Consider the following 24837-nt stretch of genomic DNA (forward strand, 5'->3'; position numbering starts at 1 on the left):
AGGTCTTGCCTTTTTTAATACGTGCTGTAGTGACATTAGCAGATGCCCGCCGAAGCACACATACAAATGCGGTTTATGTAGAGCACAGACGTGTTTGCGCAAACGCTTTTCACTTATTTGGGTGTCGCTTTATGAGCGCCGACCGCCGACTTCACTCACATTAATTAAAACGAGTCGCTGATGAATGGACAACTTCGTTGGCGGATTTCAGCTCGTTTAGAATATTTTACATATTTTCGTTTGTTTTCATTCATTTCAAGTTCATATTTTCATGTTTTATTAATCATCTGAAACCATCCAATAAATTAAATGGCATTTTACCAACACCTACTTTAACCATATGGCTATCATCAGCAGGTTTTTTCGTCTAATAATAACCTTTCTTCCTATATAGTCTTTGTTTCTAACACCGACCAAACTTGAAAACCTGATCTTGTTTCTTAAACCATATGGCTTTAAGTTTCATTGTTTTTTTGTGATACGACAATTTTTCGTTCGTAATTTTAATTAAAAAAACTGTTTAGTAAGTATAATTGTGTCAAATAATATAATTAATTTGATTTTTATCTAATATACAACAGCTAATTAAGTCACAGAATAGTATTATAAGCTCGTCAACTTAACTACGTTTTTAAGTTGTGGGCGTAATACTATCTTGAAACTATCAAATAACTAAATCTCATTAAATAAGTTTATAATAAATATGTCACATTATCGCATTTAAATTTACGTATCGATTAGATATTGTTATACGTATTATCGATTTCATATTGTTCTGAATTTTCAACTCGTTTTATTTCAAACAAATAGAAGATGTTTGTATAAAATACGTGAAATAACTATTTTAGTTGTCAATCTATTGATAAAAATATTGTGATTATATGTAATTTATATCTCTGAAATAAAGTACTATTTATTTAACTAATCGAATATTGTTTTTAAAAATCAATTGCTTTCTATATTCCACCATCTCTCCGTGAGGTGGTACAGCCTTTGGTATATGAGGTTCTACAGCCTCTTATCCAACAAATGTCTCTCAATTCTATCCTTATGATAGCTACACAAAATCAATCAAGGTTTCTGAAATTTATAAATAACCTGTAGCAATATTGGTAAAATTTCTTCATTGACCGTTCAGGTTGTTTTGATGGGTAGTTCCTTATAATCCAGATAGCCTATTGTTATAATTTTGTGGGTGATGATTAAAGTCAGATCAGAGATCGTTTACCGAGGAGAGGTATAATAATACAGGTATATGTCACGAATAATTTGTGACGAATTGTCAATTGAAATAAAACCAAAAAAAAAACTAACTTGTGAATTTATACAAAATGTATGAAAAGAAAAAGTAGAAAAAGAAGAAACTGACCATCGGATATCAGCGGTTACGAGCAAGGGAGCCGTTTTTAATGGGTAGTTCTTTATAATCCAGATAGCCTATTGTTATATTTTTGTCGATAATGATTGCACTTTTACATTGCATTGCAATTGTCATAACATATTTTCCAGCTTCTAAGTAAAAAAAAACTCATTCCAAACAATTCAAAATTTTTGGACTTCTTCATAACTTTGAAAGTACTGTCATATGCTAAGCAATATTGATCAATATACATTATAATTATATAGAGGGGTATTTGGTGAAGACTGAGAGTAAAGTAGAGTAGGTGAGTGAAATAGGAGCCTCCACTTTCATTAATAGTTATCGCAATATGTTGGCCAATAATGTTCATTGTTGAAAAATCATATTTTTGATGTTTTTGTTTCAGCGCTCGGTATAATGCGACTATTTGTTTTAATACTATAATTAATGAAGCATCAAAACATGCATTCCTTTGATTTTAGCAAATTATTAGTTAAAAATCCCATATAAAACAGCCACTACTATTATATTTTACAAGAAATTAATATAGCTAAAGGAGGAAAACAAACATTATCCCCTTTAGAAGGACGTATTTTCCCCCATTATCTCATTTGAAAAGAAATATTTGCAAATAAAATTAAATAAGCTGCTGATCAGTCACTGCCAATTTACCCATTCCTTCCTAATGGATTGTACTGAGAGATCTCTGTGTCCCAATTGTGAGGAGTCCATATATTAACGAATCGCATTTTTTAAAATATCTGAACAAGTAATGGGTTATCTGATTTATTGACGGATGTGTTCTTGCCTCCAAACCCGTACAAATTATTTGATCTCTTTAAAGAAATCGCTCTTTGTTGTAAAATTTTACCTTGTAGCTTTTATCTTAAGATTCCTTGGAACGCATAATTGACGGAAGGTATGTAGCCACTCAGTTCTCGTTAACATTACTTAGTCTATGTTTTCTATGCATAATATGATGGTATTATCATTGCATTAAGTTAACGATTAAAATAAATATAAAAATAATATATAATTTAATAACAACAACACAAATTTATGAACAATCGATTGTCTTATTTTCCATCCCATTGAATTTAAAGTAAACAAAAAACAAGATGTTCCCATAAAACCTAGTAGATCTGGATTGCGAAAAAGAGTATATTTACGCATAATCGATCCCGTTGGATGTTTCGACATCTTTCCATAACAAATTGGGTTTGTTAATGAATATTATTTCCACATATCCGATTAGATTACAATCTAGAAACGCTAATAGTTAGCCGGAAAGTGTAAAATCGGCTGGTTTATTTTTAGTATCCGAAAACTTAATAAAATCCTTGACTTTTCAACGAAGTGGGACCTCTTATTGTGAGATAATTGGCGATCATACAGCAAAACCAAATTTGGAAAAATACTAAAACGGCTATATAATCGGTTGGCTGTTGTTGTTGTTGGCGAAAATACAATTAATATTTTATAGTGAACTGGAGAGGATACTGTTTGGAATAATATAATGAATGATATATAGACATGGGAGAGTCAAAATGTATATATAATATGTATATTTTATGTTAGTTGAGTATAACATTATAGATATAATAACCTATAGTGTAGTATTAGTATTTTCTCTCCTTTTGGTTCAAAAAATGACACTTAATTATTAATTAGACATATTTGTAATACGGAAGGAGCCGGATAACATGGATAATCATCCACATTTAGAATTTAAACGAATTTCTATTGGCTTTCTGCTTGTTGGTTCGTCTTTTAGATACAGAGACATGAATAATGAATAAATTTTTTTTATATAGTTGCATTATTTGCAGCTGCTTGCATTCGAATTATCAGTGTAAGCAAGTGTTAAATAATCTTAACTTCACCACTAAATTCGATGATTTTCGACAGTCATCGTTGTAACGACTTAAAAGTGGTAATTTTGCAGTGAATGACAAAGAAAACTCTGGAACACCAAAACGGTTTGAAAAAAAATATTTGCAATTGCTTATTAGACGAAAACTCTCCATGAACTTTCAAATGGCTTAGCAGTTGATGAATTAATTCTTTTTAGACCTTTACATACGATGATCAAAATGAACTAAAAGGAAAATTACTACCACATGAGTTAACTCAAAACTGAAAATGTCATTTTGAACTGTTTCTCATTTATTTCAAAACTTGATGTTATAAACTATTATGTAGATATAAAATAAAACTTGAAAAATAGTCTTTTTTAACCATAGTAGATAGTGTATGATTTATCAATTAATTTTCATTATATTCATTATCAGTAATTTTAAATTAATTAACTGTAGGTCTAGTTTATATAACACATTAGTTGGTAAAACTAACACTATAAGTAATAGTATAAAAACAGGGCTATTCAATTAATTGGCATTGATCCACGAGTTTTCCTTTTAATATGTTATCTGTGTCTCTTATAATCTATGTCAAAAAACGTAGAAACAACGTAGAAAGGCACCGAAATATAAAATTGCTCTTCTGCTATTGCCCCAATTCCGATCGACCACTATAATCCGTAACAATACAGATTATTTTTAAATTTAACCCAAAAACGAAGAAATATGAATATGAAAATGAAGAAACAGGAAGAGGCCATTTAATTGGGGCACTGTGTATTACAGTACTACCTTCTTATATACTATAATTTAATACTTATTCGATCAAGTAATTCCCTTAAAAAAAACAGCAACAAATTGCTCGACCCAATACAGAGAACTGGTCTTTAATCCGAAACGAAGAGAGAGCAAGAAAAAAAATCGAGTAATTGTTTTTCAATTGTATTATATTAAAGACGTGATCCAAATAACCGGCGACTTTGATTGACTTAAATATGAAACGTGTGTTAACCAGTGACCAATAATTCCAAACAATGACATCATGCTCTTGAATAGAAACACATAGGCCCGATCAAAAGATCTTTCTGTATTGTTGGTTGTTATATTGAAAGAAAAAAAAATTCGGTGGATTTTAATTGTATTATTATGGTAAGAATTCGGAATATTAGATCGTCTGTATTTGCTTAATGCGTAGAATATATCACATGAAAATATATTTCAATATTACTATTACTATTAGTTAGTTAGTATCTTGCACGAATTAAAGGTCACTTTTATAAACAAAGAATAATATTACCGCTAATTAACCACGAAGTTACTATTTTATGCTTAATTTTTATTGTTATTTTATTTTTTCATAGTCACAGAATGTTTAACTAAATCTCTAAACTGTTGTGCCAGTTCCACAAGTTTTAATAATTCTTAATAAGCTATACAAAACGATCAGTTTTAAATATTTATGTTTGAACTGTTGAATAATGGGTTTTTAAACATTTAAGGTTGTTATATCAATTGATAGATGTTTCTAGTAAACAATTCAACTACTGATATGCTAGTTCATGACTAGTTTGGACTTCAGTAATGTTAATGTGGACGTGATGTCAAATATTTTATATACTTTCTAGAAAATCAGATAATTCATTATTACGAGTTGAAACCTTTCAAACTCAGTAGTAATATATCAATGTGCTACTATTACGCAAGAACACTAAACATTATTGTTGTTTAGATCAATGAGGCGACAAAAAATGATACGTTTCATTAAATAAATTAATAGAAATGTTATACAAGGACAGTTAATTTAAGTTCTGGTTCCTATTTAACGGGTTACAATAACATTAAAATATAGTGTTCTGAGTCATGTAACATATTGCTCACCAATCCAGACTTTGAAGCAATTATTTTCTAACATATTTCCCATTTAACATCTCCTAGTTTTGTCTAAAATAGAATTTTAAACGTTAAAAAAACAATTTGTTTGAGAACAGACATGTAATATTGAAGAAATAGTGTTAATAGTATAGCTACGCGTTGCGGAAAAATCAGACCATTGTTTAAAGAGAACGCATATAAAAGTTTTATTATCACGAAAAAATGGACCATTTCCACGCTAGACTAAATAAAAGCTCGTTAAAAGCTATAAACAATAGAATGCATTTAAATCTAGCATGCGATACTTCTCATACGTTAACGTTTATTGATGAATCTTTTATTAATGTATAACTTCCCTTAATGCTTTATATAACTTACCGGCACACACTCACAGCGCATGCAGTATAGTACTCCTATAGGATTGCCCAAATCTGGTATCCATTGTGAGCCTAGTTCACGTCTCTCTTTACCGAATACGCATTCTGAAACAAAAAAATGGCATTGGATATTTATTTAATATTGTCGAAATGGATGAGATTCAATGGGATTATGATTAATCGAGTTCTAATAATCAATTGTAAAACCTTAAATTTTTTATTAAAAACTAAAAACATAAACAGGAAAATAGTTTTGATTTATTGAGTCGGCATTATTACCAAGTTAGAGTTCAAATATATTGTAAAATATGTCCATAACAATCGTAATAACTAAATAAAAATAAACAAAAACCTTATTTCACCTATCTATTACATTTTATTTATACTATATATATATATATATATAATATATATCTATTAGTTTGGGATCGGCACCGATTTCAAAGTGATTAGTTGGTAAAAATTAAAATAATATTGTAAATAGATAAATATGTATAGGTAGATATTAGCTAAAATGTGTGTAGATAGTAGATTATAAAATACGTGTCGTACAGAGGATAAATTAAGGTTTTTGTTTATTTTTACATAAACATATTTTATTTGAACATATTTTTTTTGTGTTAAAAATCTAAGTTTGATTAATTATTAATTTTTAGTTTTGAGTTCCTTATTTATTTTTGAAGTCGGTTCAATTTTTTTGTTAAAGATATTTACTTTTTTTCTTTTTAATGTTAGATATTTATTCAATAAATTATGCAGTTATTTTATTTAACATTACAATGGGTAAGCCAAGTAAAGTTGCAGCCCGTATAAGTAAAACTAGGAATCAAGAACAATAATATAAATAATTAACAATGATATATATATATATATATATATATATATATATATAATAAAAACAATAATTGAAGGCTTCAGGCCCCGGGGTCCGCTATGTAGTCTACGTGATTTGACAAATGTTTTAACTAGAACAACAAAAAACTATTCTCCGCGCCGGGAATCGAATCCGCGACTTCCCTTTGGAAGCTAAACGCTTTAACCATTATACAATAGAAGCAGTAGTCTACAATATTTTTACGAGATTTTATATGCTACAGTTAGTGTTTAAAAAGTAAACTGAATGGCTTTACAGTACTTAACAGGCAGCAATAACATTATACCCAAATATCTGATTATTTTGGATAGAAAATATTTTTTTTAAACCGATTTCACCCCCTTCCCTTCAAGAGATCCTGATTTGGTTTCAATGAGACCACCTCGGAAGTGCACTCTTTCGAATAAAAAAATAATTTTGAAAATCACTCCACAATTACGGAGAAATCGGCGAATATACATTAAAATATATATATATCCTCCTTCGATTTCTCTTCTATATATATATATATATATATATATATATATATATATATATATATATATATATATAATAGAAAAATATATAAGAAATCTGTTAAAAATTATATTTGCATATATGTTTCTTTACCGGTCACGACATCAACACCATTAGTTTTCTATAAGTCGTCACGAACTTTCCATCTGGAGACAATCAGTCTGCTATTGCGGCGGAAAGGCATGTTAGGAGAGGTCAGACCAAAATTAACATCTCTATGGCGGCCTTTATATTCCGCTTATAATTTAGACTCGCAGCAATTATAAAATTATATTGTTTCACGCAATGATGGCAAGCTATTTACAATTAAAACTACTTGCACTTAATTACTTGATATTCGGTATGTTATGTTCGTAATAACGTTATTTTGAGTATTGTGTATTTTTTGCCAAAAATTACCCAAAAAAAATATACTTGCAAATCAAGTATTATGAACGGGATGTCTTCTTATTGATGCTCGAATCTCCGTGAGGGCAGAGGTATTTAATTTTTAAAGCAGTCACACCGGTAAAAATCTATGATAAGCAGGGATATTTTCAGGGTTAGTCTATAACTTTGGATTTCAGATAAACCCTAGTTAGTAAAAGGAGACTCTAAAATATTTAATTTGGGTAAAAAAAGTTTGCCCAATTTTTGACAGGTCGTCGAAGAAATGCGTGGTTGGACTCTGTCATGATGAAAATAATACCTTTCCTAATACTTAATTCGTTCTTTTGTAGTTTTATGTAAACGGTTCAAAATAGTTTTGTGATCAATGTCAAACTCCATACTAATATCAACACATACAAGCATAGTACTGCTGAAAATTTACTGTTTTTTTTTTTGATTTTTGTATTTTCAAATGCAAACTATAGAAAGTTTTCAACTACTGTACCCATTTTCATGTGTCCCTAGTGGTGTCACTAGGGTCTGAATTTCCTGAATTATTTGCAAGTGACGCCACCTATCGCAAGAAACCCTAAGATTTTGTTCGCAAATTCTATAATGTAATAAAATACAATTCAAAAATATTATCAATTGTATGTATTATAGATATATTTTAATTGAATTAAGTGTGATCAAATAATATAAAACAATTACATTCAAAAAAAGCTATATCTATTTTTAAGTTTGGTTTACACAAAATCATAAATTCTACGTAAAAATTAATCACACATTTATCGCTAACATATTTTTACTTGAAAATGTGTGCTGTATTATATTTTATAAATGTTTCACAATCAGAATATTCAAATTAAAAATGCCAGTTATACACAATATATTTGTTGTTTAATAAATTTCTTGCAGATAATTATAATATATAAATACGAAAATCTGTTTTGTATGTAATCTTAATTTCTAATAAATACCGAGCACGTTTTCCATTTTTTACTTGGTTATGTAACTGGCCCAATAAAATGTCTAACAAATGACTTATCTTATTTTCTTATTTTAAAACGACCTTCTTATCGAAAATGTGTAAAAAGATTTAAGTGTCATTAAAGGAGACATACTTAAGATAGGACTTACACACATACCGCAATGAATGTTATCTAATTCCAGGTACGCATCAGAATTGTTGCGTTTAATTCTGTTTGTTCTACTTCGTTTCGTTTCAGGTCAATCTTTAAACATTGCAAAGGTGATGTAACACGGCACGTTATCTAAATTTACAAACACGATGTGCCAATTACAAGACTAATTAAGTGCTAATAGGGGCCGTCCGTAGCGGAAATGCGCTTAAATTTTGTTTTAATTTTTATATGGGATCCAAAACATAGGGTGAGAAACCTGTCGGTTATTTTGATAAAGCTATTAAAATTACACATGTAAATATTTAGTAGTAATTAATAATTGCCAGAGATGGCTTAGCAGTCGTACATTTCTTTTGAGGCCTAATTTTAAAGCAGATTATTGAATGTAAAATAGATGCAAACTAAGAAGGCTATGAATGGGAAGAACTAAACTAGTATGCATAGTCAAATACTTCTGGAGTGCTGCCATGTGAGAAAAAAGAATCATATTAAGGATCATGAAAACGGCAAGTTGGTGAAATTCATATTGTTGGTTCTATAGTTATTAAAAATTCAGTTTTTTAATTAACATAAATTGTGAAGAATATAATATTTTGATACTGTTATTTTTTACATAATATGAGGTTTTAAATATTACTTAATTTCAAAGTTGTTCTATACTTCAAACAATAAATCAATGACAAATTTACTTCTGAGTAATATTTCGCCGAATTGATAACATTATTTGAGTATACTGTTGTTTATTTAGTAAATATAGTACATTTTCTTTCATAAAATTAATATATCCTATTATGCTATTTGTACGCGTCAAACAATGAACTTAACATTGAGGACTACAACTACTGGTAAATTATAAAAATAACAGAACAGAAAATATATCAATAATAATAATAATAATATTATAATAACTAATTTAAAAACCAAATGCATCGCTGAAAAATCAATATTCATGCCATGATGGAAAGAAGGACAAGCTACAGCTAGTAAGACCTTTTTCTCGTTGCTGATTTTGTAACAAAAAAAGAAACACATCGTACGGAATTCTCGAGATTGCATGCCCACTTTTAGTAAGCTACTGCTGTATTTGGAAAAGTTAACAATAAAATCCAATCAGATTTCTATATATGAATTATCAAGGGATTCATCGGTCTGCCAATCTCTCGAGAGATTGTTTGATTTATTTCACGTCTTGATTTTTTTCTCGAAGGTTATTTACGTGAAAATTTTCCATATATATATATATATATATATATATATATATATATATATATACATTGTTATGTTCAGCTTCTACTTTTTTGTCATATAAAAGAGCAATAAAACGTTTAATTGACATAAACATTTTCTGAACATCTTATTATAGCTTGAATATTATTATCGAAAATTTTCAAAAAAATCTTTAACACTTTAAATAAATAATTAATTAAATTGTTGTGATATTCGGTCACTTGATATTAAGATAACTCCGTTAGCAAGTGTTTACAAAAATTTAAGGGCAAAAGAGTAGTCACAATCAGGTTATTTAGTCCACTAGAGTCAATATAGCGACCATAAAAAACTGGTATAATAATAACCAATTCGAAAAATAGGCTCAGATAATATAGATTGGAACAAGTTATTATTGGAATCGTAAGTTTTAGTACGTTTTCTCGCAATCAGAATCTCTCAATCATGGATCGATGACACTGTTGAATATTCTAGATATATTGAGGACAGAAAATGGATAATCCACAACGTTATTTTCTTTTTTTACTTTCGAAAAAATGCATCATCTAGAATTCTGTGGTGTTTATAGTTATGAGTGCTTAAATGAGCACTATTTGCTGAGGGTTCTGTGAAGGAAGCTCTCTTAATGAGGTAAAGCTGGATTCAAAAAAGGCTTGTGAAAATTACTGTGTTCGGTTTTTCGCCCAGAAATATCAGAATTTCTATGGTGACAGAGTCATGGTTTTACCAGAAAAATCGAAAAGGTTAAACAAAACACCAAAGTTACCTTTTCACTAGCCGAATATTTCGAAACTGTTATGCGATCAACTTATAATGATTTTAAGTTGTTTATGTCTCGGGAAAATGATATTTAATTACTTATAGTATTTGATATATGGATAATCATAGTAAACCTTACGTGATACTATATTTTGAAAAGTGATAAGAAAGCAAGATTCAATAATCCAATATTCTTGGAATTTTGGAATTTTTTTTTATATTTTAAAATCTCCTTTTACCAACTATGCGTTTATCTGGACTGGGCCTAAAGTTTACGTGGGCTCCGAACCACGGTCCTCAGCATTAAGCCTACCGACTGGCGAGTGACCAACTTTAGAAATCATCCCAGAAGACATCCGGTCTTACCCAGCCTGGTTACTGGCATGACTGGGATCATTTTCCTTGTCGGATTTTACACTATTGCCTAGAACATTAACAAATATTAAACAATTACAAACATAAATTTACGACCATGCCCCAGCAGGATTCGAACCCGCGGCTATCGCAACAGTAGGAGGACCGTTCCATAGCCTTTATCACTGCGCCACCAAGCCGGCAATTTTGGAATTTATTTACTTCATTAACTATTAAGCATTAAGCATTATAATTCTTGATATAATTTTTTTTTAATTTGAAAAAGTATAATTGGTAAAAAGTATAAACTTTTCCATAAAAAACAGAAACTTGTGGTATTTGTAGATATTTGTTGTAAGAAATAGTGATCTGGTTGGAGAATTTTAGAATATCGACCAGTGTTGACAAGGCGTCCAAATAAAAATAAGGAAACAAACTATACAACTTTTGGAATAACCTTACTAACTGAGTTGTTTCAAGTTGTCTTATCAGAACCGAGGGAATTTTGTAAATGTTTATGTATAGCGTAGTGGATAACAAGAAAAAACAAAATAGTGGTTTAAATATGCGTGGAGCGAGTCAAACGTCTTGATGTCAAGTGCAGCGGCAAGGCAAGATTAAGTTAAAATATTGTATGCACTAGTTATACTTACTTACATTCTTGAAAAAAACCAAAAACCTGTTTTCATATGCCAGGAATTGTCCGCGTTAGTCGTCTTGCAGCCCACCGTGAAGTTAAAAAGTATCAGACAAGAAAATTATGATCCTTATTTGCCTCGGAATGAGTTGATAACAATTTCTTACCGTACAATTTACTGTGTAAATTCAAGTTTCTTCGCTACTCCTTATCGTTTTTTTGCCCCTTCTTGCCATTTCGTTTTCTGTTTCAATTAATTCCGTCATTAAAAAGAATTAAGTACCTTATGCGGTCTTTTAATTCTGGTATATTCTCGTAATCATATCTACGTTTAAGAGTAATAAATGACCATACAAACATTCCTAAAATGGTTGCTAAATTTTATTTTTCGGGCATTTCGAATAAAATTATTGCAAATTAGTTCTTTATTTTTGATTGAAAATAATTAAACTCATAATTAATCAATCGATTCATTTTATAAAGAAAAATATGTGGCTTTAATGATGTGTGGATGTCATATCAAAAATATTGACCAGTTAAATATATACATTACAAAATTGTATACAGATTAGTAAATTGTACAAGTGCTGGCTTGGTTACCGCAGTGGTCAAGGCGACAGGCCTCATATTGTTGCGAGAGTCGCGGGTTTGAATCCGGATGGGGCATAGATGTACTTTATGTTTGTGATTGTAATTGTAAATGTCTTTATAGGCAACAGTTGAAAATCCGACAAGTAACAACCATCCCAGTCACGCTAGTAACAAGAAAAATAGAAGACAAATATATGAATAAGTTCGCTTAAGGTCCAAAATCTTGAAATTATAACTATATTAGTTGCCATAGAAGAGCTATGCTATACCAACACATATATAAAAAATATTAGGATGTCACCGATGTCTTGTTGTAAATTATAGAATACATAGAATGTAACCTCAAAATACTAAAAGAGTCGAATATATAATAGTATTTCATTTTAAAAACTAGATCTCATTAAAAGAAGTTTTATACAAGCTACGTCAGCTGCAACACAGATACCTAAAATGTATTTTTTGTATGTAAACTTTTTTTAATTAACTATATTTCTTCTTACTATTTTTAAGTAATAGTTATGTAATATTTATTTAGCATACTAATGCAGATAGTTTTATCTAATAATAATACTGAAAATTTTTCTGTCTACTCCTCAAGTAAATAATATCTTAATAAATTAATGTCTCCTTGACCAGATCCGTTAACACTGTTTTTATACATCCTCCATATCTTAAGTTGCATAAAAGATACGACTAGATAAATCAATCAAGATTTCTTCGCCAGAAAATTAACTTTTTTTAACAGTTAAATTTACCAAAATTATGTAGTATTTCAACAAGCCTCGGTAACAAAAAACGAGCAACAATATATTAATCATTGACATATAAAAAATATAAAATTTTATACAGATAATAAATAAATTATACAAATGAAATAAATGATAAATATATGAATAAGTTTGTTTAAGGCTCAAAATGTCGAAACTATAACTATATATATTGTTATGGAAGAACTATGCTATACCAACAGATTTCATATCAAAATATTAGAGTGTTACCGATGTTGTTCTATACTATGATTCGAATATATAATACTATTTCATTCTAAAAACTAGGTCTCATAAAAAAAATTAAATTGGACGACACAAACCACGTCAGCTGTAATAAAGAGACTTAAAGTTTATTTTCTAGGTAAACTTCAAGTTTTTTTAACTAATTATATTTTTCTTATATATTCTTAAGTAATAGTTATATAACATGAAATTAGCATATTAATGCAGATTGTTCCAATATTAACAATGATCTATTAAAATTTCATCCTGTCTACTCTTCAAGTAAATAATATCTTAATAAATTCATGTATCCTTGACCAGATCCGTTAATATTGTTTTTATACCTCCTCCATATCCTGAGTTGCATAAAAGATACGACTAAATAAATCAATCAAGGTTTTTTCGCCAGAAAATTAATTTTTATTAACCATTACGTTTACCAAAAATTACGTAATATTCCAACAGGCCCCCGTAACAAAAAAAAAACGAAAAACAAACAAACCGAAAAACTGATGTTCGCGATATTTACTGGACGAGACCCACATACGTCAAAAAAATTGCGGTTTTCTTTAAAACGGTGGGCGATGAATGGTGTCGGTGCATTTTGTTGTTTTGCTTTCCTTTTTTTTTCAGGAAGATGCAAACCAAACATTAATAATTAATGTATGGGGCCTTGGAGAGTGGTAGCTCGGAGCAAACTGATCATAAATAACACTATTATCATACGATTAACTCGATAATTAAGCCTGTTTAATCTTAATTTAATTCGTATTCGTTCATCGGCGCCAGATGTAAAAGTGTATATACGCGAACGGCTGCGAACTGGTCCAGACAGTCGCCTCAACATCGATGACAATTAATTCATAAATATACATGTCTGCTCGTTAACGAAACGAGACTTAGGTACAAATAAGGAAAATTATTTTAATAGACTATAAGATAGAAATAAAATATATAAAATGCTCGGTATTAACAAAATAGAATATTTATAATGCATGGTATAAAATAACTCAAGCGGTAGAAGAACTTCATCGAGCCCTATTAATACAAATTCACATTAAATAAACTATAATAAGCTATAACAAGGTAATTAAAGTAAAACAATTTTTATAAAATTAGTTGAATGAAAAAATGCCAGTCCAGTTTGTATGCAACCAATACAAGAATATTCTCGCAATATGTCAGTATTACAGCTGTATAAGAGTCAATGTACTAATAATGAGATTATGTGAATATTTCTGCCAGACCGCCCAAATATAGAAATTTAAAGTTTTCTACTTATTTCTACATAAATTTCGTATTCGCCACCAATGCCTTATACGCGTTTTAATCCTAGACGCTTAACAAGTCCATACATTCAATGTCGCCTGTGAACAATCTTTATAAATGTAGCGTCATAATTCACGTTTTAGTAGCAATTCGCGATTTTATTAATCGCTGCGTATTTTCAGATTTCTGAATAAGATTAAATCTCGTTAAGAAACTGGGAACCAATAAAAATACATCAGTCTTTTTGAATGGATCAGTCACTGGGTTCATAGGCGACTCGTTAAGGTGCTCGATACATTTTCTGTTGGTTTATTTTTCTACGAAACGAATTGTTCCCATTGTAAAGTTGCAGCTTATTATATAAAATATTCCTGCATAAAACTCTTAATCACAATCAGTTTCTGATAATGTCGCTGTATCAAGATTTGAAATTTTGAGACAAATAAAACACTCGAAAATAATCTTCGACGATAAGGAAAAAATATATTATATTATATATCAGAATAAAAATTTGATAATCAATTATAATTATGTTAATGTTTCAAATGTTATAAATATGACGGCTCTTCTCAACTTTATTACGTTTAAGATGAATGTTATTCAAAATAAAATAAATAATTACCCTCAAATGTCTCTGGAAAACGTTGTAAAATAACCAAGTTGGGTAAGACCGGATACATTCTGTGTTGGTCTCTAAGTTGGTCACTGGCCAGTTGGTCGTATTAATGCCCAGACCCGTAGTGGTGAGTTTAAAATATAACAAAAAATAATTACGAATATTTAAACAGAACCTGCATTGAAAGAAGTGAGGCTATTTTGTTGTCTTTATAAATATGGTCTGTTATAACTTACGTAACCCGTGTATAAAATTATTGTGAAATAATTTGGGTCTATATTCATATTCTAATATTAAGCTGAAAAGTGAAAACAAATTTTTTTCAGTACTGAAAGTGCCTGAATTTGTACCGAGAAAATAGCAATTGTGGGAAGTTGTAGTTTCTCATTTCAATTTAAAGAACAAAGCGGCTGAAGGTCATCGATTTCAATATGTGAATATTGGTTATAACGTTTTAAAAGAGGCGATTTTTACACCGCACCCAACGAGGTGTTCTGGAGAGTCAGAAAAATTAAATACGAGGATTTAAAGGCATATCGATAAAGGCATCGCTATGGACTACAATTGATGAGTTTGAGCCAAACACTGAGCGAGAATCGGTCGGTATATAATAGTACTACTATTTTAGTTACACCATTTCAAAACAATTCTATTCTTCAATACTAGGAAACATTAAAATGGCAAGTGCATCCTATCATACACTGTATTTTCAAGACCTTGCTGCTTCTGATTACTACTTGTTCCGACATATGAGTCGTGACCTGTCTGAGCAGCACTTTAGCTGCCCCACAAGATACACTTTCGAGATGGAATCCGTAAATTACCTGAAAGTTGGGAAAAAGTAGCGGCTATGCATAAGATGGGCAATACTTTGAATAATATACAATGCATTGTATAAAATATTAATACATTGTACCGATTTTTCACAATAAAGCTTTAAATTAAAAAAATCCTTTAAAACTAATTCCTAAGCCTAATAAGTTATAAAAAATATAAGGCTGTTGAATTAATTGATGTGATTAATTGATCTAATACATATATATATATATATATATATATATATATATACATACATATGCGTACGCCGCTGCTATAAAAGTTGATCAGCACGACGAGATGAAGATGAAAGATTTCTGCTAGTCGACGTATAGAGGTGTGCCCATGTCTGTGACATTGAAACCTCGCCAAGCATCATGTGTTGTGACTAATATGTTGAGAGGCCCATTCGACGAAAGTCTAGCGTCTAGCGTCTAGCGCGTAAGCTCTTGTCTCGGACACTGATTGGCCCAATTACGCAGAAACATGCCAGAAGATCAAAGAAGTAACGTGAAAATTTGCCAAAAATTCCCCACCTAAGACTAAATATAACCGCTTCAGATTTTTGTTCAATACTATTTTCTTACATGACGACATGTTGTATTTCTTTAACGTTTAGTAGATTAACATTTTTATTCTACTATATACTAAAATGTTATGCCTTTAAGATAAGGTAAATATTTATAGGCCGCAAATGAATAATAAATTTAACTCTAAATGGATAATAACCTCGTTTTCCACACAATTGCGAACACAAAAACATTGTTACCTAACTGTAATTGTTTAGATGTAGCAGATGACCTTTCGGTGACCTTGAACGTAATAAAATTCAAAATTTACATTGCTTGATAATATCATTTCGTTTTATACGTGGCCAAATCGCCGAGAAAACAAGTCGTCGGGTCTTTCTACACTGGTAACACATACTTGTAGGTTACATAAACCTTATTGATGATGGTTATTTGTTCAAATGGAATCGTAAAATAGGAGCATTTTATAGCTATATTTTTTAATGCGGTCGATCAGAATATCAGAAAGAAAAACAGATATCATAAATGTCAATTAATATAAATATTAATTTCTTTTCTACGTTTGATCGTAATATAAATAAAATTTTGATTCTCGTAAATCTCGGGTTATCAGATTATCAGTCGCGCCGCTAGTTAGAAATTTAGTTTAGTTCTACGCGACAATTATGAATTCGCTTGTAACACCATTAATGTTTAAAAAGCCAATGAGTTGATGACATCACCTTTAAGAACAAACGTATTTAAATTTCGTTCCAAATTGGTATACGATTCGGAAGTTGGCAGGATATTGGGTAAGGCACTTGAAATAATAATATTAAGTAACTATATATATATATATATATATGTGTAAGTCAATTATTAATATACTCTCGATATATGCAACTGGCTATAAAGCGGGAAGTAACAGAGAGGACATTGGCATGTATCAAAAAGTGAACAGAGATTCTAGAATATTTAGAAGCATCTACATTTCATGTACTCACATTATTTTGGTATAGTTAATGCATTTATTGTTTAAATTTTTACCATACGTATGTATAATCATGTATCGCTGAATTATAAACAACGTTCGGCGACACGTGGCTGTTGCATAAAAATATTTGGACTAGTAGTATTGTACATAATTTCTTAAAATGAAGTCTATAATTTCATAATCGAAATAAATTAATAATCAATACACTATATATACTAGTATTGAAATCTTCGGATTGCATTTTAACTCAGCAAAAAAACAAGATGGGTACGTGATGATTTTGCTAACAATTCTATGTGATATAATACAATAAATAAAAGATCATGCTATAGCGAAAGATAGCGAACACTAAGAAATTATGTGTTTCATGAAATACCATTTTATGGTAATCTAGAGCATTCACAAGCCCATCCCCGATAACTATCTCGTACGTTCTACGAATGTCAATTCCTGGAAGGGTGTGATAGTAACATAGATACAATTTAATGAGATGTCTGAGCTGAGCTGATTGTTAGATTCTTCGAATAAATGAAACCTGAGATCTAATCTAATGTCTGAAAATAATGTAATGTTTAATTAATTAAAGATAACTTGAATATAGCTCGATGTCAATTACATTTGTATTAATTGCAAACATTATAATATTATGGTTAATTTTATTGTATTATTTTCAATAATAGTACAGAAAGTTTTAGTTCAACTATAGTCAGTCGAATAAAAGCTTTCTTGACATGACAGTTCTTGAATATCTCATAGTTTTGATTTCCTAGCATCAATTTAGGATAATTTTTAAAGGCCTTTTTAGAATGTATAAGCAGGCTATTCAGATATCCCAACAGAGAATGTCTACAAATATAAATAAAATATGTTTTAGTAAATTCATAGGATAACAAATATCATGAAACGAATCAGTTTAAGATGAATACTTATTGAAGGGCAGACAAACATAACTTGAAATATATGTAATGAACCATGGTTACTTGATGAGTAAAGATGAGTAGCTGAATATGGACAAAAATTATGTATTTTTTCATATTATGGTATCGAAGGCTTCCTCTAAAATAGTCGTTGAAACATATGTACAAAATGTAGCTATAAAGAGATATTTAAAAGTGTATAGAAGAGCTGCAGATGGTATGGGTATGTCTCAAAGGTTAGTCCTGCGTGATTCAATCTCAATATGATTAGTATTTGCTTTGTTACAGAAGTTGGTCCAGCTGCTTGAATATGTATGATTATTCAAATATTTATACCAGAAGCAAATTCTGGTTAGTAGTATATTCGTTAGTAATATCACGTAATTATAATTAACAAATATTTTCATTGGTTTTAATTTTTTAAGTATGTAACAAATTGCTACACAATTCTTTAATGCATAAATCTTCAGAAGTATTAGCGAGAGCTGAATGTTTAACAATTCAAATCTGTTTCGTTATATAAACTTAAGTATTCCTTCCACAGGAAACAAAAAGAATTAACATTCTTATTTTGTAATTTCACGCAATATGAATTTTAGACAAACTATCAAAACGTTGCAGCCAAAATCGTAGCAGAAAAAAAGACGACCTTGTACGGCAATTGAATTTATATACTAATTAAAAAAGTCAGACAATGATAAACTTGACGAAACACGCAAAACTATTCTAACGCTACTTAATACGTAAATAAAGCAATATTACAAATATTGCGATTTTGGCCAAAACAGGACCCCTCATTATAATTCAGACGATTTGCATATCTCCGTCAAAAAAATACGGAATACATTTTATTGAATGTTAATCGGTTGTCTTTTAGGTGTTCCGCAATATAGAATATTAAATATCAGACGAAGCCTCGAAACCATTGGCGTGTCTGTCGAAAAAAATCTTCATGGAAATCAAATCATTGCATCCAAAAACGTTTTCTCTATAGATATAAACGATGTTGCAGCTTTTTTTGCTCTTTGAATATTAACTAGATGTCCGTACATTGTACGTTGACATAGCCGAACAATAAAAAATTGAATGTAAGAGCGTGGATGATATTGTTACACGCCTGTGTTGTGTAGGTGTTGCAACGTTCTAGAAGAGTTCAAGAGTGGTAAAAAATCTAAACCATTGTTATAAAATTTAAAAAAAACGCAATTTTAAGCATCAAGAGACAACTTTTGTATCGTGCTTAGTTTAACCACCTGTGTAATTATTCGAAAGGTGTGCATACATTTATTCTAGCCGATCTCGTATCGATCAATAATAGTCCACTCGAATCGGACATCGATGGGGTTGCTTTCCCTCGACAAGAACTTTTATTCTGGTTATAAGTATTCATCATTTGATAATAACGTTGGAATAGTGGGTTTAGAAAAACGTATTGCAATTTTTTACATTACTGTAAAAAGCATTTTTTTGATGGGAATATTTGCTTAAAATGTTTATCTTAGTCTATATTTTCATTCATATTGAAATATCAACTGAAATTATTGTAGTATCTTTCAATATACCTTGTATCACAGATCAAAACCAGATCTTCACTTCTGCTCATGTAAATATACATTTTATGGTAGAACTTTTATGTACATTTTACGGAAATGAAATGTAACGTAACTAGATAATATCAAAAATATGTGACATTAAACATTTGAAAATATTCTTTTGTATTTTATAATAATTTCCTTGGAAATTAAATTAATTTTTGGGCTAGAATTCCAAAAAATTTAAATACTATTAAACAAAAATGATAATTGTGTCTGATTAGTGATCGACCAACTGAAAAAAAAACCGGAGAATGATGAATGATGACATCTCTTTACTCGTTAAGATTTGGAGACTTTCCAGACACTTTTAATGGTGGTATTAAAAAGTCACAGCGCCTGAGGTCTGGCGAATAGAAATGTCAAGGAACTCCAATAATTATTTCCAGTTTATCAAAACAATTCATAGATATAAAAACGCGACGTTGTTCAGTTATCCAATTAAAATGAATACGCGTCAATTTACTCAAATCCATTCTGCTTAGTTATTATACGTTATATGATTACAAGTCTAAGAAAATATAGTTATAGTACTGGAACTGCAGCTATCATAAAATAATAATAACACATACGAGTTATTTACTTTTACAAATTTATATCAGCCGTTTTAAAGTAGCCCTTATTGATTTTTTTTCAAGTTTCTACCCGAACAGTTTTCATATTTCAAATTTTTATTTGAGTCGGTTATTATCTCCTCAATCGATTCAAAATAATGTTTTCGAAGTGGTTTTCGGTCTAATATAAGAAACGCGACCGAGCTGAATTATTTGAGTGCATTTATAATTAAAACCAATGCTATGTAAGAAACAAGAAGACCACCAAACCCTCTTCCTCAAAATTGTCTTACGTTCTCTTCTCTTACAAATAAACCGTTTCAAAATTTTATCAGCTAATAAGTCAGATCTGAAACAGATATCAAAAAAACTACGCATAACGCTGAAACAATATTCCTTGTTAACGGTTTGGTCAAGTGAAATGAATTAATAATGAACAACATCAGGATTTTGACGTCATACTATTTGATCACAGTTGTATTCTATAGAAAAACCCCTTGTGTTTAATACTATTTTTAACTGATAAGTACTGTAATAAATTACACCGAAACATATTTTTTTCGAAATATATAAGGTAGAGTGACGAATCATTTTATGTAAGCGGTTATGCAAAATTAATCACCATCTGTCCTGGACTAAAAAGTCTATAGGTGCTAGACATGGGATCCGGAAGAGCTTAACAACGATTTTTTTACCATAGATTTCTTATTTAATATAAAGCGAGTTTCCTTTTATGCAGATGTTCTCTCTATTGTTTACCGATAGTTTTTTTTTAGTCTTTGTTCTCGGTATTTTGACTGGTTTTTTTCGATTTCTCGTTAATATCATTATGTATATCAATCTTTTGATGTGTTGCGATATGTTCGTGTTTTCTTGGGTAACTTATATAATCTTAATTTTTTATTGTTAGAAATGGCTCACCTTGATGCTTAAACTTTTTTTGTGGTTTTCGTAGTGTAAGCGTTGGTATAATTCCTAAAAATATAGGCTGATGTTTGGGAAAAAGTATTCCTTGATTTAAATGTTTACTAAAAACTTTTTTTTGTTGCTATCCCTCGTTTCGGAGACTGATGTATTTCTAAAACATTTTTGTATTATCTAGTAATTATTTTATCAACAATCTATAAATTCATGTTACTTAAAGTAGAAAGCTTGTAGCTTAGTGATTTTACTCACTAACATTTTTTTTAGTTTGGATTTATTAATGCAGATGTCTTTTTTACAGACTGGTTTTTTTTTGTTGCAATGGATGGTTCCAAAGCAAACTTACACGTATTCAAATGTTTATTATAAAATTTCGCTTTTGAATTTCTTGTTTTGAAAATAACGAAACTTATTTCACTACCGTAATTTATCAACCGATAGTTGGAATCACATGATATTTTGACAAGCGTCGTTTAGAGAATAATACTATCCAAAAAATATATGGGTTCTCAACATTAGTACATTGTATGAGTATTTTTGATACAGAACAATTAATATTGTACCGCCTTGAAACATTTACGTCAAGTATCAGAATAATTTTAATAGAAAATAGATTTCTAATTATATATAATTATGAACTATTTAGTAGATTTGTTCTATTTTTTACTAGTCCTTGGCAGCAATTTTCGTTAGCATCCAAAGTATTTACTTGGGTTTTTAAAAAAGTAACTACTTATTTTAAATAGAAAGTCAGCAAAACAAAAAACAGAACAAGAACCAATCTTCTATATAAAGAGTGATGCACAAAAGTTCTAACAACCGCACATACAAAATTTATTCTGTTTATTGTGCGATATTAATAGATTAGACGTGTGAATATGATTATTATTATATTGCCGCAGTAAATATTTGCTTAAAATGTTTGATAGCCTAGAAATAGTAATAAAACTCTTCACACGTTAAATAACATTTCGCAGGTGTAAATATTGCCGTTTTCATCAAATTTTATGTAGCTGGAAAAGCATCAAGCGAATCGGTATATCCGTGCAAATTTTAATATATATATATATATATATATATATATATATATATATATATATATATATATATATATATATATATATATATATATATATATATTATATACGTTTACAACAAATGGATATATTACTGGTTACATGCGCTCTCGTACTAAAATAGCCCCCGGTATTATGTGTGGTTTTTGTCGGCGATATGATTCACTCAATAATTGACTGACGCTAAATACATTTTATACAATCAGCTGATACTGTCGACTACCAAACGAACTGATGTTTCGTAACGGTTGCTAAAGTTTTGACCATTTTTGTAACTCTGGTTCGTTTATGGCTCCCGCTTTCAGGTTACTAAATTATCTGGGCATATGGTCTGTCCATCTTAGGTGATAATAACCACAGGATAATTGAATATATATAATAAAAAAATTATATAATCACACATCATCAACCTTACGAATAGACAGAATACATTTGTATTATTTCTGTAATATACTGTGCTCAATGGGGAACTTCAAAGGGCCATAAATATCATAATAGTAACTGTAGAAAATTGTTTATGCCTTAAAATGTGCATAAATTTAGGGTATTTCGTCTAACATATTCATTTTTATAAAAAACCCATTCCATTCCCAAAACCCAAAAAACATTCTTCTGGTATAACTGAATGTTAAATTTAACAGTTAATTTTGGGCTGTGTAGCGGTCCTATATTTGCAGGCTTGCTTGTTTATACAAGTTAAAAATTGGCTCGTCACTGAATATTACATTATTTAGTCTATGCTGTCTAAAAAATCTTTTTAAATGTATTTTAGCCTGCTTTTACCAACTAGAGCTTATTTGGACTGGACTTACTGCTTAATGTGAATTTCGAACCACGGTGCAAGGAAATGAGATATTCAGAACAATTTTTAATGCTCAAGAGAGACAGTAACAATTATTGAGTCCTTCAAAATAGGTTGTATACTGTAGATCAGACTATTATGCCTAAACACAGAAAGTTAAGAACAAGGATCATGCTAAGATAGAAATTTTTAATTAATGCAATTACTTGAGAACACCAATCAAATAAAAATACGCCGAAAAAGAGAGATAAAATAATAATCATAAAATAATATTAAGATTTTACTTATGGTTTTCTATAAGATTTTAATTATAGATATATTCGCATAGAATAAAATTACTCAGTGATTAAATACTGATAAGATAGTAATATTATGTAACGCCCCTTAATATAAAATCATGTGAGGTGAAATCGATGAAAATAATGGTGTAAACTGAAATTCAGGGAAATGACTAAAGGGCTATGGTATAAACAACCTCCATACAAAGTCGATCATCGCAATATTTGAATAACGATGGAAGAAGTCATCGCGTTCTTATCTGAAACGCATTAGGTTGTAAACATACCGTATTATAGTCTGATTGGACCGCATAATATTAAATTAACCATAATTAATGAAATCCTTTCGGTAACAATGAGACAAAGCATGTCTAGACGTTGGCTTAATATTACTTATTGATCGTCTATATAAACAAGTGGATCCCGATATTCTTTCAACATACATTTCGCATGCATAAATCATTAATAAACAGGTTGTTCTCGCAATCATCATCAGCGCCACCATCAAACGAATAAAAAAAGGATAGCCTGAAAGCGACAAATTACAGTCTCGATTTCGAAGCCTGGACAATTAATAATTAGCGATTAAGAAGGTGCAAAACGAGAGGTTTTTTGCTGCCGCCCAACAAATTCGCCTAAAATTATCGTATGCACGCGAGAAGCTATCGCAAAAATGCATAAAACAACATGCAATCGTGGAATGCATAATGAGGATTTATGTGTGTTTGGTCTTGGGTAAATTTTTGTGCTACGCACACGGCGGATATCGCTGTTTTAAACTTTTATTGATATTTGGAACCGCTGATGTCGGGTTATTCGAGGAAGGGCTTGTTGGAAGTCTAAAATGATGGAGAACGGATGGGTGACATCTTATTGTTTTAATAAATAAAATAATAAAAACATGGCAGGAATGTAAATTACTTTTAGATAGTTATTTTATTGATATGAAACTTATTGACTCAAAATAATGAAGAAAGATGTTGTGTATCTTCTTATTCATTCATTTCGTACATGAAAAAATGTATATTTTATTGTTATTCCTAACATTTTTTGAATTTTTATTTTGAGTAATTGAGTTATATGTCTATTCAAAGATGGCTTCTTGGGTCTTTATTAAAAGGGTAATATCTGGTGAATATGGAGAGTGAGGTGGACTTCAAATATTTCCAACCAACCAACAATGGAATAATTCCAAATCTCTTAATGTAAAATTCCAATTATTTACAAATGTTTTAACAATTATGGAGACGGCTTGGTTGGCGCAGTGGTAAAGGCGACAGGACGGTCCACCTACTGTTGTAATAGTGGCGGGTTCGAATCTTGCTGGAGCATGGTCGTAAATGTATGTTTGTGATTGTTTAATATTTGTGATTTTCGTAGGCAAGAGTGTAAAATCCGACAAAGAAAATGATCCCAGTCACGCCAGTAACCAGGCTGGGTAAAACTAGATGTCTTTTGGGATGGTTTCTAAATTGGTCACTCGCTAGTCAGGTGGCTCAATACCGAGGACCGTGGATCGGAGCCCACGTTAAACAGTAGGTCCAGTCCAGATAAACCC

General features: G+C 30.2%; 1 protein-coding gene across 1 annotated transcript in view; it reads right to left on the bottom strand.

Annotated features, from left to right (window-relative positions):
- The window catches only part of sog (chordin short gastrulation), a 91620-nt gene that overhangs the window by 42602 nt on the left and 24181 nt on the right, over positions 1-24837 (bottom strand). Inside the window, exon 2 of the mRNA XM_076395689.1 lies at positions 5470-5573. Within this exon, the coding sequence (XP_076251804.1) occupies positions 5470-5573 (104 nt within the window). The remainder of the gene's footprint in view (positions 1-5469; positions 5574-24837) is intronic.

Source organism: Rhynchophorus ferrugineus, unplaced genomic scaffold (assembly GCF_030347505.1).
Source record: "Rhynchophorus ferrugineus isolate W39M unplaced genomic scaffold, kcgeb_rfMv2 rfM2, whole genome shotgun sequence".
Classification (NCBI taxonomy): Eukaryota; Metazoa; Arthropoda; class Insecta; order Coleoptera; family Curculionidae; genus Rhynchophorus; species Rhynchophorus ferrugineus.